The sequence below is a fragment of the Phascolarctos cinereus genome, unplaced genomic scaffold (genome assembly GCF_003287225.1).
Source record: "Phascolarctos cinereus isolate Bilbo 61053 unplaced genomic scaffold, phaCin_HiC Scaffold_3;HRSCAF=262, whole genome shotgun sequence".
NCBI lineage: Eukaryota > Metazoa > Chordata > Mammalia > Diprotodontia > Phascolarctidae > Phascolarctos > Phascolarctos cinereus.
The window spans coordinates 234658082-234673485 of record NW_027555736.1 but is presented as its reverse complement, the minus strand read 5'-3'; the positions used below and the strand labels follow the sequence as shown (position 1 = coordinate 234673485).

The 15404-nt window shown below is 36.9% G+C and overlaps 1 protein-coding gene across 16 annotated transcripts in view; it reads right to left on the bottom strand.

Moving 5' to 3' along the window:
- KTN1 (kinectin 1) overlaps positions 1 to 15404 on the bottom strand; it is a 149977-nt gene that overhangs the window by 68351 nt on the left and 66222 nt on the right. For all 16 annotated transcript variants that reach the window (XR_013485451.1, XM_078151502.1, XM_020986437.2 and 13 more), the window contains 8 exons: positions 11849 to 12015; positions 11423 to 11491; positions 6051 to 6088; positions 5132 to 5222; positions 4330 to 4398; positions 2325 to 2362; positions 2087 to 2168; positions 1375 to 1443 (listed from right to left, as the gene is read on the bottom strand). Coding sequence is in view for 15 of the 16 variants with exons in the window: in XM_078151502.1 (XP_078007628.1) it covers positions 1375 to 1443; positions 2087 to 2168; positions 2325 to 2362; positions 4330 to 4398; positions 5132 to 5222; positions 6051 to 6088; positions 11423 to 11491; positions 11849 to 12015 (623 nt within the window). In the remaining variant the exon portion in view is untranslated. The remainder of the gene's footprint in view (positions 1 to 1374; positions 1444 to 2086; positions 2169 to 2324; positions 2363 to 4329; positions 4399 to 5131; positions 5223 to 6050; positions 6089 to 11422; positions 11492 to 11848; positions 12016 to 15404) is intronic.

The window sequence follows — 15404 nt, the reverse complement described above, 5'->3', positions numbered from 1 at the left end:
ATAATACCTTGAAAAAAACCAGAATAAACCAAATGGTAAAAGAGGCACAAAAATTCAATGAAAAGAAGAATGTCTTAAAAAGCAAAATTGGCCAAATGGAAAAAGATATAAAATACACTGAAGAAAATAATTCCTTAAAAATTAATTCTGGAAAGCTAATGACTCCATGAGACAACAAGAAACCAAACAGCATCAGTTTCCTCATCTGTAGAACGAGAGGGTTGGACCAGATAGTATCAAAGGTCCCTCATGCTTGATCCTATCTTCTCATATTGGTACAGACACCTGTGGCATTTCACCTTTTAAATGAGTAGCTGTATGCCACTAACACTTAAAAGCTGTGCAAGCATGAGCTAAGCTATACCTCTTCTAAGCTTTGGCTTCCTCATTTGAAAAATGGGCATAATAATACCTGTAGTACTTATTTCTATGGATTACTGTAAAATTTGATGTTTTAAAAGTGCTTTGCAAATTTTAAAGTGCTATATAAATCTAAGTTGCTCATAATAAAGTAGAATTTTTTTTGAAAAAGCTACTTCAGTATGTCAGTATAAAATCAATACAGTAGGTATGATATTTAAAATTGAAAAAAGATATGAACATTGCTAATTATGATTTTGTTCTTATGTGAGCTAGTGTTTCTTAGTTCACACATATATCAGTGCCTTCTTTCACCTTCCACATCTTTCATGTCTGCTTCTGACAGGTATATGTCAAAGGCAAAATAAAATATTTCAAGTTATTAATTAACGTAACTTTATTGGATAGAAGACTCTAATAAGCCACCACTGTTCCAATCTGCTGTGGAGATATTCAGAAGTTTTTAAAATAGGAGAATAAATAACTGTGGAGATGAAGATGAATGGATTACTCATATATAAAAAGATTAAGTCTAAGCTTAGAAGAAAACACATAAAGTATTCTCCAAATATATTAACAGTTATATGCAGCTCAGAGCCAGTCAATCATAAGAGTTTTTCTAAATAGGGGTCAAATAAATAATAGGGGCACGAGAAAACAGAATGGAGAGAAAAGCCTTTGAGCTGGAAGCAAAATTAGCCATAACTATATAAGCTATAACTCAGGATCTTTATTCTGAAAGTACAACACAGATCAAATAAATATAGTTACTTTTATATCTTTTTATAAACTGGAACACCTTTAGCAGGTGCTTACAGATGTCAATTAAGAATGACTTTCTTCAAAAACAAAAAATTTCTGGATTCACACGTATATGCAAAGTCCAAAAAATAAACAGAAATATCAATTAAGTTATACACAGAATTGAAATAATTTTACAAAACACAGAAAATATTATAATTTTTTTAAGAACTAGCCCTTATGAGATACTGACTTTGTATCTAAGATACTTACCTGTTCAGCTATAATAGCCTGTAACTTTTGAAATTCTATCTGTAAAGTTTTGTTTTGATCCTTTAGAATCTGAAAGAATTTAGGTTCTCATTAGTAATCTATCAAAATATTATCATCTTATAATTACATAATCAAGCATGAATTCCAATACCACTGATAAGAAAAATTAGGCTTATTGTCCCATGCGACCTTGATCAAGTCACTTAATCTCTAGATGTGTCTTAAGCAACTACCCGACACTTATATACTAGATCATAAACTGGCTACAATCTACAGGTTGAAGAAGTTCCCACACATTACTGAAATCACAGACACTTCTACTACTCTATGTATGAAAGTAAAGAACCCTGCCACCTAGAATACTCTAGATTAATTGGTTTATCATAATTCTTTGTTTTGGTTTTTATTACAGTGTTAGCCAAAATGTAACTTGGTATTTGTCACAACAACTGAATATAAAACTGCAAATTATTTTTTAAGTTGACACTTAAGTCCAACTTAAGCCCAAAACAGATCTATATATTTTTAAGAACTATACATAACTGAAATAATTGGCAATATACTGAACTGATCCGAGTCACAGACTAAAAGTACTATTTTAGATATCTACTTGATTTTAGAGAAAGAAACAGCTCTTCTAAAATTATACCACATTTCTTCAAATAGTTATGAAAAGGCTTTAAATAGGTCTTTTAATAGATTTTTTCCTTACCTTAAATTCTTCCATTTTATGTGTAAGTTCGCTTTGTAACTGTTCTTCAAGTGATCTTATCTTATCATCCTTAACACGAATGCTAGAACACAGAAAAATGGGGTTAACTAAAATGTCACATGGCAATGGTTACATAATGCAATTAACATTTGCATAGCAAGAATTCTGCAGTTATTATGATTTAAAGTAAAAGAGACCTATACTTTTATACCATAACACTGATTTTTTAAAAAATCACCTTTTTTGCATCTTTTCTAGTTCATGAGCAGCAGCAGCCTATATATCAAAAGAAAGATAAAATCATTATCTTATCACAAAAATCACTCATTTTTCAACCTGAAAAAGAAAAGAAAACCAAGAAAAAGGAAAAGGCAAGCTTTCATACTTAATATTCTATATTGGACCATTTTTCTAGTAACACAATTAAGAATCTAAGATACCACTGAACTTAGTGATTTTAAGAATGTGACCACAAAACTAACTGCACCCCGGAAGGCACTCTTCAGAAAAGCTAACATCCAAACATCCTTTGAAATCTACAGATATGACTAGAAATAATTTTGCACAATGATTTTCTAAGTATCAACATCCTCCAAGCTGTAAAACAGGAAGATATGTTTGACAAAAGCAGTTTATTAATGTCATGGTTGTACAAAAGAAAGACTCCTGTTGATGGCAAGGTTCACTCACTCACTCACTGTGCTACTTGCACAGGGGTCCTCAGAGCACTACAACGCTTCTTCAGCAAAATACACAACTACAAAAAAGACAGATCAACCATCTACACTGGAAAAACGAAGTGGAGCCAAGTGTAGTAGCATATACATATCCCTGCTGCTGGGTCATCTGAGCTCGGGAGCTCTAAGCTGCAACACGGCTAAAACCAATGTGATATCTTCACTAAGTCCAGCACAAATACAGTGAGCCCTTAGGATCAGGAAGCCATCAGGATGCCTAAGCAAAAAGGGAACTGGCCAAGACCGAAACGGAGATGGTCAAAGCTTTCACGCAGATCAGCAGTGGGAACTGGCTCGGGAGTAACTGCTACACCTCCAGTTACAGCAAGATGGGGAAACCCAGTCTTTCCCCCATCCTTTCTCTGCCAAGAAAAACATAAAGTTAAAAAAAGGTAAGTGGATAAAAAAGATATAATGCTGAGAAAGGATGTGCAACTGGAAAGGCAGCGAAAAAAACAGTCCAAGATGATGAGCCTCTTAGACAAGCACTACAGATGGATAACGACCTTGACAAAATTAAGGAGAGACCTAGGGCGTGCTAATATTTTTTCACAATGCTACAAAATCCCAAAAGGTTCACTGCTGCAAAAAGCCATTATCTTCAACGACAATATGCTATCTATATAAACTGTGCGTCATAGCACCATAAGACACAAGAATAATTAAAATTACAAATGACAAAAAGAGCAACGGGAAGACAAGGTACTACATAAGGTAGAAGCAGACCATTGGACATGCTGCCAAAAAAAAGCCTGAATGCAAGAAATGGTGGACAAGATATGACAAAGGACCTAAATATCTGGATAAACAAGTGGGTGAGTTGGTAGTCAGGAAGAAATTAGAAATGAACAGATCTTAGGAGTACACTGGTATCCCCAATATACTTTTAAAAAAACCCAAAAAGGTATACGGTATATTGGATAGTCTATGGAACGAGAAAAACACAACATTTTTTTGGGAAGAGGACACAAAATGACAAGGAGGCATTATGCTGTCCATCAACATGGGAGTACCTCTGCATTAATCAAAATAAAAAGAAAAAAATCAAAAGAAAATGTATATGCTGCCCTCTACTTGGAGTATAATCACCTTTTTTTGGTCTGAATGCCTTGCAATTATTATCACACATTACTTCTGAAGTATATACATGTGCTGTTTATTCCACCTGGGTCTGCTTTACAACTTAATATCCTCATAGACCAAATAAAACATTAAAAATAAACCAAAATTACAATTTTAAAAAAATAGGTTACATCAACAATTTTCCAGAGGCGCTCATTAGCAACTTAAGCATTCACCAAGAGGCAACTAAGGCCAAAACCATCATCATCTGAAAACATAGTTTCCCTTTCTAGTATAATATGGTTGGCATAAAATCAATAGCTACGACTAGACATTACACTTCTTTTCTCCATATAAAGAAATCAGGTAGCTACAATCCTAATCAAAATAGTTATAAAGTATTTTCTTGCTTTTTGAAGCTTACCTACCAATGTATAGTTTTACCTGTTCATTTGTCAGAGCTTGTAATTTTTGTACTTCAGCTTTTAAAAAGAAATTCATGTTCTGGATAACCTAGAATAAGGAGGGGAAAATCATGTTAGGTGGCCTACTTGACAGAGTGCTAGATGTGAGTTCAAATCCAGATTCAGACACATGCTGGCTGTGTGACCTTGGACAAATCATTTAATCTCTCTTTATCAGTTTCCTCCAAAATGAAATGAAATTAATAACATAGCATATGTTATCTCACAGAAATGGTGAGTCTCATGAGATTACACAATTAAAGCACTTTGCAAACCTTAAAAATACTAGCTATTATTATTTTAGAAAATTGTCAAACACTCAGGATTTGGATTTTATAGAACATTGGTGCTACTAAAGACACGAATAATTAAAATTCAGACATGAGCCCTTGTTCCTCTTAATTCTAACCTTTTTATAGTACTACTTATACTTTTCAATGCATTAACTATTACACCAAAGCATTTGAATTATTTTGAAGATGTATTTAAAAAAAAACTTTGGAATTTTTTCCTAGAAGAAAGAAGCTTTTACTCATTACAAGTGAATACTAAAGTCTTTTTAAAACCATTCAAACTTTAGAGCACGGGACTGAAAAGACTTTATATTCTTCACTAATGCAAACGATCCCATTATCAAATGGAACTATTTTGCGCAAGAGTTCTCTTCTCGGAATAAGAGCAAAGCTATCAGCTACATAATAGAATTGCTACATTTCAAGAAATCCCATTTCCCAGCCTTTGTAAGTATATTTAATATTATGGCTGTATACAACCTACAATACCTTAAGCTCCTCTTCTTTGCTTGTTAAATGATCATGTTCATTCGCTAAGGAGTCTTCAGTTTGTTTTATCTGTTTATCCTTTTCTGCAATCCTTTAAGAATACATACATAATAAGTGACAAAAAAGTGGAGCCCTGCAAGCAGTAAATATTGTCATCTTAACAACTCCAATACTAAACTCTAATTTTGATGTCTCATCATGGCTTAGAGGCAACATTTATTCCCAAGGCCATATCAGTGGAACACAAGGCCTGACAGGATCAACAAGGCTAAAAAGTTTCAAATGCGGGATGCCAGGTGGAATGTCATTTAAGAACTTGCCTATCAGGAAGTCTCAAAAACAAACAAAAAAAATCTAACCACTAAGAACAATTTGGCTTTTTGGCTATAGGAATTCATTAAACCATCTGCTAAGATTCTGTGGTGGTTTTGGAGAGGTTTAACCTTCACTGATGGACAGATTATCTCTAGCAATGAAATGGCAAAATTATGAAGCATTGTTACTATTATGCTCATTCCTAGATATTGCATACTTAAAATTTTTATAACAAATTAGAAGTTGTAAAATAATTTTTCTTTAGATTCTTAACACAACCTCAAAAAAGATACCACCACAAATGAACATATATCACCCTTACTCAAACAGTATGAGGGTATTCCTAACCCACAATGAAATCAATCTTTAATGACTAATTGCTAAAGAAAGAATTTTTTGTTTTCTAAATAATAGGAACAAAGCAAGGTAACTACTACAAGGTAACTACTCTAAGATGACGCAGAACCTTTTTATTACAAAACTGGAGGCATTATTTCAAATCTATAAATCAAATTGTAGATGCTATGCCTGCTATAGTGACTAAATGATGACCAAGCAATTATCATTTTTTTAAAAAAGAATAAATATACGAAGTTAATCTTACACTTTATGCAATTCTTCTGCTAGGACTGAAGCTGAGGTCTGAAAAACAAAACAAAACAAACCAGGGTCAATGCAAAAATATAGAGGAAATATAAACATGGCACAACAGAATTGTCAAAATAGGAAAGAAAAATCTATTAAGAACCTTGAACTATTACAGAGGTTATTAACCAGGGGTATTTGAATTTAATGGTTTTTTTAATATTTTGATAGCTATATTTCACTATATCTGTTTTTCCTTGTAATACTATGTATCTTATCTTATACATTCAAAAACATTATTCAGAGAAGGGGTTCATAGGCTTGACCAGATGGCCAAAGGGATCCCTGACACCTTAAAAAGCTTAAGAACCTGATCTAGGTATTAAGTAATAGCCACAATTAAAGTACTACATTACAGTAAGAGACTAAATTAAAAATTGATGGACAAGTATATAAATTAAAAACAACAAGCAAACAAGTATCACATGGGTTTCTTTTCCTCCTTTACAATCAATTATGCTAAAATGATCTATTTTTAGAAGCCAATTAAAGAAATGTAAAGTATTCATTCCGTATTTCTTTTTAAAATGGTTATAATTCCCCTATCATGTGAATCCTGACTGAACTCTGGAAATGTTTAAGTACTCTTCAGTAATTCCATATTGCATGAAACCTTGCATGAAACAAAGGCAAGTCATTTAATATTTCTGTACCTGAGTTTTCCTCATATGTAAAATGAAATTGTTGAGCTAGATAACCTTTAAGGTCCTTTCCAGCTTTAAAATCCTATAACTAATGATATCTTACAACACTGCTAAAACATTAAATCAAATATCCTTTGCAAAACTGTGAAACGTGCTCACTATCTTACTAAAAAGCAAAATCAAAACCTGTCATTTTAAGTTATACAAATAGCACTATAATAATTCAGTTACCTGATGTTACAAAACTTTGCATGGTATCAAACAGTATTTCTAGCTACCTAATATGTAGAAAGCCCTGTTCTAGGTGGTGAGGAATAGGAATTCGCTAAAGAGAAATGAACTTTATATTTGAAGTCCATTAAGACTTATGAATCATTGACCTAAACAAGAAAAGTCCTCTGTGTTCCTGTAGAGTACTCTTTTTCAAATATTTCTAACACCCCAAAGTAAAGGTAACACATTTACAAATAAATGTTGTAACAACCAAGAAATCCATCAATTCACAAACACTTATAAGCAAGCACCTATGTGCCAGGCACTATGCTAAGAGCTGGGGATACAAATATACTCTCTCTCTCCCTCTGTCACACACACACACACACACACACACACACACACACACACACACACACACGAATAAGGTGGCACCTAAGCTGACTCTTGAAGTCACAGAGTAATTCCATGAGGCAGAAGTGAGGAGGGAGGGCACTCCCTACTGCAAAGGCACAGTATGGAAGAAGGAATCTTGTGTGTGAGGAACAGAAAGAAAGCCAGTTTTTCTAGATCACAGAGTATGGGAAGAAAACTAACACATAATTATGCTGGAAATATAGATTGCAGCCCAAGTTGTGAAGAGCTTTAAAAGCCTTAAAGAAGGGTTTATATTTTATACAGAGGCAAGAGTGAGCCATTGGAACTTGTTCAATAAAGGAATGATGACACAGTCATTTGTACTTTGGGGAAATCAATCTGGCAGGTGTACAAACAGTACTGAAGAGAAAACTGAGCCAGGGAGAACAATTAGGCCATTACAATGTTCAACACTAGAAACAGTACCTAGAGGGATCATGAAAAATTTCATGTTGTCATTCTTGAAGGAAATGAAGGACCCTACAAAGCAAAGGCGAGGAAAAAAGGCATTCCCAGGCAAGGGGAAGAGCCAACGAAAAGGACTAGCAAGAAGACAAGGAGTATCAGGTGAAAGAACAGCAAGACCAGCTTAGCTACACTACAGAAAAGAAATGTAGACCAAGGTTAAGATGGTGGTCTGGGGCCAGGTAAAGGGCTTTCCATGCCAAACAGAGGAATTTCCTTTTGATCCTTAAGGCAAAAAAGGGATACTGGAGTTTACCAAGTAGAGGAGTGCTATGCACTAGCCTGTGCTTAAAATAACTTCGGCAGTGATATGGATGATCACGAATAAAAGGAGCTTGAAGAACAGTCATACAGGTGAGAAGTGACCCAGGAGAGAACAGAAACATGAAACGCAAGACAAGAGAATTCTCAGGAGGAGAGGCAGGGTAACAATGGCAAAAGTGGCAAAAAAAATCAAGAAGGATGAGGACTGATGAAAGATTATCTGAGACAGCAATTCAGAGATCACTGACTACTTTGGAGAAGCAGCTCCAGTTGAATGATGAAGTCAAAAGCCAAGGTGCAAAGGCCTAAGAAATGAGAGAAGAGGATTACAGACACAAGTACAGATTGATTTTGGGAAGAGTTTATCTGTGAAAGGGAGAATAACAGGGTGAGGGAATAGTAGGGTCTAGTGAACCATTTGGGGAGAAGACTAGGGAGGTTTGTTCACACCAAGGAAGAAACAAGCAGGTAAGAGAAAACAAGAGGCACACAGAGAATGAGTGAATGAGAAAGAAGAAAAAGAGACTAAGCAATAGGCAAAGATGAGGGAGAGGAATGAATGAGTGGGTAATCTGCTGGGAATGCAATCAAGGACACATACAGAGAGGCTGACCTCATTATCAGATACTAGAATCCAGGAAGAGAGAGCAGAGTTTAAGGTCAAGGGGATCTTGTGACATACAGAAAGGGAGAAGAGAACTCATAGAAAAAGTCCTCTACTTTCTCAGTATTAAGCAAGACCCTCAGCTGAGAGGGTAGGAGGGTAGGAAGAGGAGGTAAGCGGGATTTGAGAAAGTTTAGAATAGCCTCTATAGGAAAGAACTGAGAAACTCTGAGAGCAAACTGACATAACTTTCTCCCTTCCTTTGTTGTTTTGGTTTATTAGGTTTTTTTTCTTTTTCTGTAACATGGCTAATACGGAAATATGTTTTGCATGATTTCACATGTATAATTAATTGATATAATTTTGCTTGCCTTTTCAGTGGGTAGGGGAAGTGTGGAAGGTAGAGAGAGAATTTGGAACTCAAAGTTCAAAAAGAATAAGAATGTTCAAAATAGATGTTAAAAGAAAAAAAAAGAACAGCCTCTGTGGGGAGTGGGATAGGACTCACTTGAACAGTGAAAACCTAGCTGAGGTTAAATAACATAAATCTGTAGTGGACCCAGTTAGCTCAGCTGCTTGACAATTTCCAATTCTTTTCAGCAGAGGGTAGCTAAGAATAGAAGAGGTGGATGATAACAAACGAAAGGATGCATTTATTAAACATGTAGTATGTGCAAAGCTCTGAGGATACAAATAGAAAAGTAAGACAGCCCTTGCTCTCAAGGAGCTCACATTCTAATGAGGGAAACAATACATCTAGAAGTTTCAGCTACAAGTTAAGATGGAAGGTCCCATGGTCCTTACACTCCAGTGGTAAAAACAGATGGCAATGCCTTTTATTTAACATCCTTTCCCCTCAATAAAATCATATCAGTTTCTGAACCATCTGATAGTGCCAAGGACTTTAGTGGCAAGAACCTTCTTTTCTGGAACTTTGATAGACATGACTACAGCTCCTGTGAGAGCAGTTTTCCAGGCAGTAACTCTGCAAGGATTCCATCTCAGAATGATGGAGGGCTATGGACGTGAAGCTCCAGAGGCTTTTGGGTCCAGGATCCTAGGCTGTCTCCATCAGAGTCAGAGAAGAAATGGTGATCAAGGTCCTGGCAGTGATCTGACTTGTCCAGCACTTGCTACCTCAGTGTAGCTGGTATGTCTGCTCTGTGAATGGCAGCTGGATGGCAGGTGAGACAGATATGGCTCTTTCCTTCTTTCTTTTCTTCCTTCTCTCTCTCTCTCTCTCTCTCTCTCTCTCTCTCTCTCTCTCTCTCTGGCAACTGGGGTTAAGTGACTTGCCCAGAGTCACACAGCTACTAAGTGTTTGGTCTGAAGCCACATTTGAACTCAGGTCCTCCTGACTCCAGGGCCGGTGTGCCACCTAGCTGCCCCAAGATATGGCTCTGAGGCTAGGCTGGAAGCTAGTTTGGTAGTCTGGGCATGCAGTCCCTCCCAAAGCTCCTGGCCTTATCTGCATGCTGGAGGCAGTTGTTCAGAAGCTATTGGTGATGAGGAAGGTGGGCCCTTCTCCATGATGATTTCTTTCCTCACTGGTGGCTTCAGGGGCTGGCTAGGAAGCAAGCTTGGGGGTTTGGTGGACACTGTGGTTTCTCAAGGCTCTTGGGCTCAGGTCCTGGCCTGTCCACATTAGGATCCATATCAAGATGGGGTCAAGGTGATAGGGTGGAGTTTCTAACATGACCAGCATTCACTGCCTTCTGCTTCTCCCACAGGATGTTCTGTTGCTTCAACCAGGCAGGCTTGCTGCCCTGGCAACGGCAGTCAGTTGACAGCTAACGTTCGGGAAGGCTGGCTTCTTCTCCACAGGAGCTGCCTCCCCAGATGATTACTCCAAGAGCTGGGCCAGAAGCCAGACAGATGGTCTGGGCATGCAGACCCTCCCAAAGCTGCTATGCCTGTCTGTCTGCTGCTGGCAGTTGGCCAGAAGTTGTTGATGGTGATGAGGAAGAAGGTGGCCCCCTTCTCCACAATGATTTCTCCCCTAAGTGGTGGCTACAGGGACCGGGTGGGAAGTAGGCCTGTTAGTCTGAGGGACACGGTGATTCTTAAAGATCTGGGACATAGGGACCTGACTTGTTACAATCAGAGTCCCAAAGGGAGACGATGGTCAAGGTAATGGTGGTGGTTTGACATGTCCAGCACTTGCTGCCAGCGAGGCTGGCTTGGCTGCCCTGTGGGTGGCAGTTGGCTGACTTAAAAGCAAACCATAACTACATAAATAAGAGCAATAAGAATTTGGTATGGTAAGAACAGCACCAAGACAAGGGGGAAAAGATTTAAGAGCAAAAAACAAGAGTAGAGTTTAATCAAGTAACCATAAGGTCAAAACTGTGAAGTGAAGAAAGTTAAGTCAGAGCAGAACTAAGGGGTAAAGGAAGTAAAGCCACAGTGAAGAAGAATGCACTCTAAGAGGAGTGAGGCACAAAGAGAGATGAATGGCAAACTGTGTTCAGATAAAGAAAATTCAGTATTTGATCAAGGAAATGGGATGATTACTAGCAGTTACCTATTTTTTAAACACAACATACTGAAATTAATAAAAACTGGAGAAGAGAACATATATGTATGACACTCCATCTACTGGTTCTATTTGTAGAACACCCAAATATCTACATTAACTACCTTAACTAAATATATGAAAGAATATTTAGCTATTAATAGCCTTCAAAAACTTCATAATGCAAAGTAGGAAGATAACCTTATTACCTGGGCTGCCATCTCAGTATGAAATTGCTGAATCTGAGCTTTCAAAGCCTCATTTTGCTCCAGAAGATCCTTTCACCAAAAAAAAAAAAAAAAGGACATGGAGATAAAGCATATGTTCATGTTGAAAAAGAACACTGGTTAAGTGGGTAATAACAGGTAATTAATCTTTAAAACTTTTTAAAGTAAAAAAGATTATTTTCAAAATAAGCTCTACATGATAAAATAAGCACAAGGTTGCACTGTTACAAGTAGAGTGAAATATATAACTATGAGCAAAAGTCCTCCATTTCATAAAGAAGCTTCCCAAATTGAAGCATACCACCAACCAGGATTCTCCTATTTGATAATCATTTGATTGAATGAACAGGTTATCTAACATCACCAAGCACTGGTTTCTCTAAACAGAACGAAAAACAAATGTGATACCTGTGCTTGCATTTGTAGAGAATCTTCTTTTTTAACTCTCTTTTGTTCAGATTCCATCAGCTGCATTAATCTTTTTTCCAACTGCTGTTTTGATACCAAGGTATCTGTAAGCTTACTATGCAGGCCCTGGACTTCATTCTCTTTGGCCACATATTTATTCTGTAAATCTGAAACAAATACCCAATATTTTAAATGGTTTTACTTTTTAATAGTATTTCATTTTCCCCAATTCCATGTAAAAATAATTTTTAACATTCATTTTTATAAAATTTTGAGTTCTAAATTTTGCTCCCTCCTCTCCCCTCCCCTCTTCCTAAAACAGTAAGCAATTTGATATAGGGTTATATATGTGTAATCACATATAACATATTTCCATATTAGTCACAGCTGTGAAAGAAGAAACAGCCCAAAAGGATAAAAACACATAAAAAATAAAGTGAAAATTGTATCCTTTGATCTGCATTAAGAGTCCATCAGTTCTATGTCCATAAGTTGGGGAATGGCTGAACACGTTGTGGTATATGAATGCAATGAGATACTATGCTATTGTGCTAAAAAATGATGAGCAGACAGACTTCAGAAAAGCCTGGAAAGACTTATATGAACTGATACTAAGTGAGCAGAATCAGGAGTACATGTACACAGTAACAGCCACATTGTGTGAGGACTAACACTGATAGACTTAGCTCTTCTTAGCAATGTAAGGACCTAAGACAACTCCAAAAGACTCATGATGGAAATGCCGTCCTGAAAAAGAGCTATGAGTCTGAATGCAGTCTGAAGCATATTATTTGCTCTTTTTTTTGTTGTTTCTACTTTCTCATGGTTTCTTCCATTGGTTCTAATGCTTTTTTACAAAATGACTAACTTGAAAACAGGTTTGATATGAATGTATACATACAGCCTGTATCAAATTACATGCTGTCTTGGGGTGGAGGGAGGGGAGAGATGGGGAGAAAATTTGGAACTCAACATCTTATGGAAGTGAATGTTGAAAACTAAAAATAAATAAATTTTTTAAAAAATCTGCAGGACAGTAGCAGTATACTTACAATTCAGATACTCTGGCAATGACAACATAGCATCCACATATAAATCCTAAGGATATACCAAAGTATTATTCTGTCAAAAGATTTACACTGAATTTGAAAATAACCTATTTCCCTGTGGGCACTGTGGACAATTTAAAAAAAAATCTCTCAAGTTACACATTACTTTATAAAAACCATTTGAAACCTCAGAATGCTTCACAATATGAGAAAAATTGTATGTAAAAGTAAACATTCTGACATGCACTCTGGGTGGGACAAATAAGATTAATAAAATGGATAATATATTTAATATGTTAAAAAGAAGCGCCCATCAGCTCTTTCTCCAAACGTGGACGGCATGTTCCACCATCAGTCCTTTGTAGCTGTCTTGGATCGCTGTATTGCATTGTTGATCATCCTGCAATGTTGCCATTACTGTGTACAACGTTCTCCTGGTTCTGCTCACTTCACTTTGCATCAGCTCATATGTCTTTCCAGGTTGTTCTGAAACCTGCCTGCTCATTCTTTCTTTTTTTTTGGTGGGGGGGTAGTGAGGCAATCGGGGTTAAGGGACTTGCCCAGGGTCACACAGCCAGTAAGCATCAACTATCTTAGGCTGGAGTTGATCTGAGGTCGCCCTGACTCCAAGTCTGGAGCTCCACCCACTGTGCCACTAGCTGCCCCCTGCTTATTATTTCTTATTGCACAACAGTATTCAATTACATTCATATACCACCGTTTGTTCAACCATTCCCCAGCTGATGGGCATCCTCTCAATTTCCAATTTTTTGCCACCCCAAAAAAAGCTGCTATAAATATTTTTGTACATGTAGGTCCTTTTCCCTTCTTATTTTAAATGTTTTTAAAGGGCTATGGATGGTGTAGTTTAAAGAATAGATAAATATTTTATCTATCTACTTAGTGCTTAGCTCAATGCCTTGTACATTTTGGTCTAGTCTTATGATTCCATCAGTGTAGGCGAACCTTCCAGTATAAAAACTTCCTCTACCAATGTAAATCAACTGATTTGTAACCTGCAATCTCTTAGAGAATTAACCAAGAGGTTAAATGACTTGGCTATGGTCAAAGAGCCGTATAGGTCAGGATTTGAAGCCGGGTCTTCCTGATGCATTCATCCACTACATGACATTTTTCTTCCTTGTACTTAGCAGATGTTTAATAAATGTTTAAACTTAATTTGTTGAATCTCTCATTTCTTGAAAAACATAGTGGAGGCTACAAATTTTAACTCTACAACATGTCTTTTGTAGCTCCCCTCCCTTCTACTTCCTCAGTGGCTAGCCCATAATAGGCTCTTTAAAAATGCTGGTTGGTTGATTAGATTCTCATTTTTTATCACCCAGAATAATATTATTTACAAGCTCATTTCCTCTCTCCAATCAATCAGTGTTAAACACACAGCACTCAAGCCACAAACCAACCCAAACCAGATTAAAATGTAACTGGGGAATAAATGACAAAATAATAAAAATACAGTAAAATATAATGTTAATATGGCTTTCTAAGTCAATATGCAACCTGGAAAGACCCTTATGTATGGGCTAGTGGCCCTCCCTTTCTACTTGAGTTTGACACCCCTGATTTACGATACTGTGTAAGAGAGCTTCCTAGGGCCTGCTTTTATCATACCACATTTCTACTCCACCAAGCACATAAACTATGAACTCCTAAGTCTACTAGTAAAGGTCCTTCAGCATCTTTCACCAGTCTAACTTTCCGTAATTCTCTTACAACATTGTACTTCCAATCTAACCACGCAACTCTCCAACCCTTTTTCTTGTCTTTTCTATTGCTCCCACCATCCCCTCGACTGGAAGACTTCCTTCCTGACCCCCAAGCACCCATTTTCACCTAAACTCCTTTTCTCCCTTTAAGACCCACCTCAAGGGCACTCACCTTCAAGAATCACCATGATGACACCATCACCCTTTACCTTTCAGCACAAAAAGAAATCTCAATTCAATCCAACATTTATTATCAACATACTACACGAAAGGCACTCTGCTAAGTGCTAAGGATACAAAGATTTAAAATAGTGCCTGCACTCAAGGAATTTGTAGTCTGGTGAAGGAATAGAACATGTACACAGATGAGTTAATATGAACAATTTGAGGAGCAAACGAACACTAACCATTGGGGAACAAGGAAATGTGCTACACTGTTAAATGGCACCAAGGTTAATCCATGAAAGAAGCTAATGATTCCAAAGCAGGTATGAGAAGAAAATATGCTTCAGGCCTAGAAAACAACCAGTGCAAAAGCATAAAAATGGGAGCTAGAATACAATTTGAAGAACAGCTGGAAAAGTATGTTTGAGTCAGACTGTGGAGATTCAAACTCCAGACTGAATAATTTTATTTTATCCTAGTCCAACAGGGCTTTTGAATAGAAGAATAACAGTCAGGCCTGTGGCACAGGAAGACTAACCGTTGGCAATTACATGTAGGATGGACTGGAAAAGAGAGAGACTAGAAATGGAGGACCAATTAGAAAGCTAGTGTAAT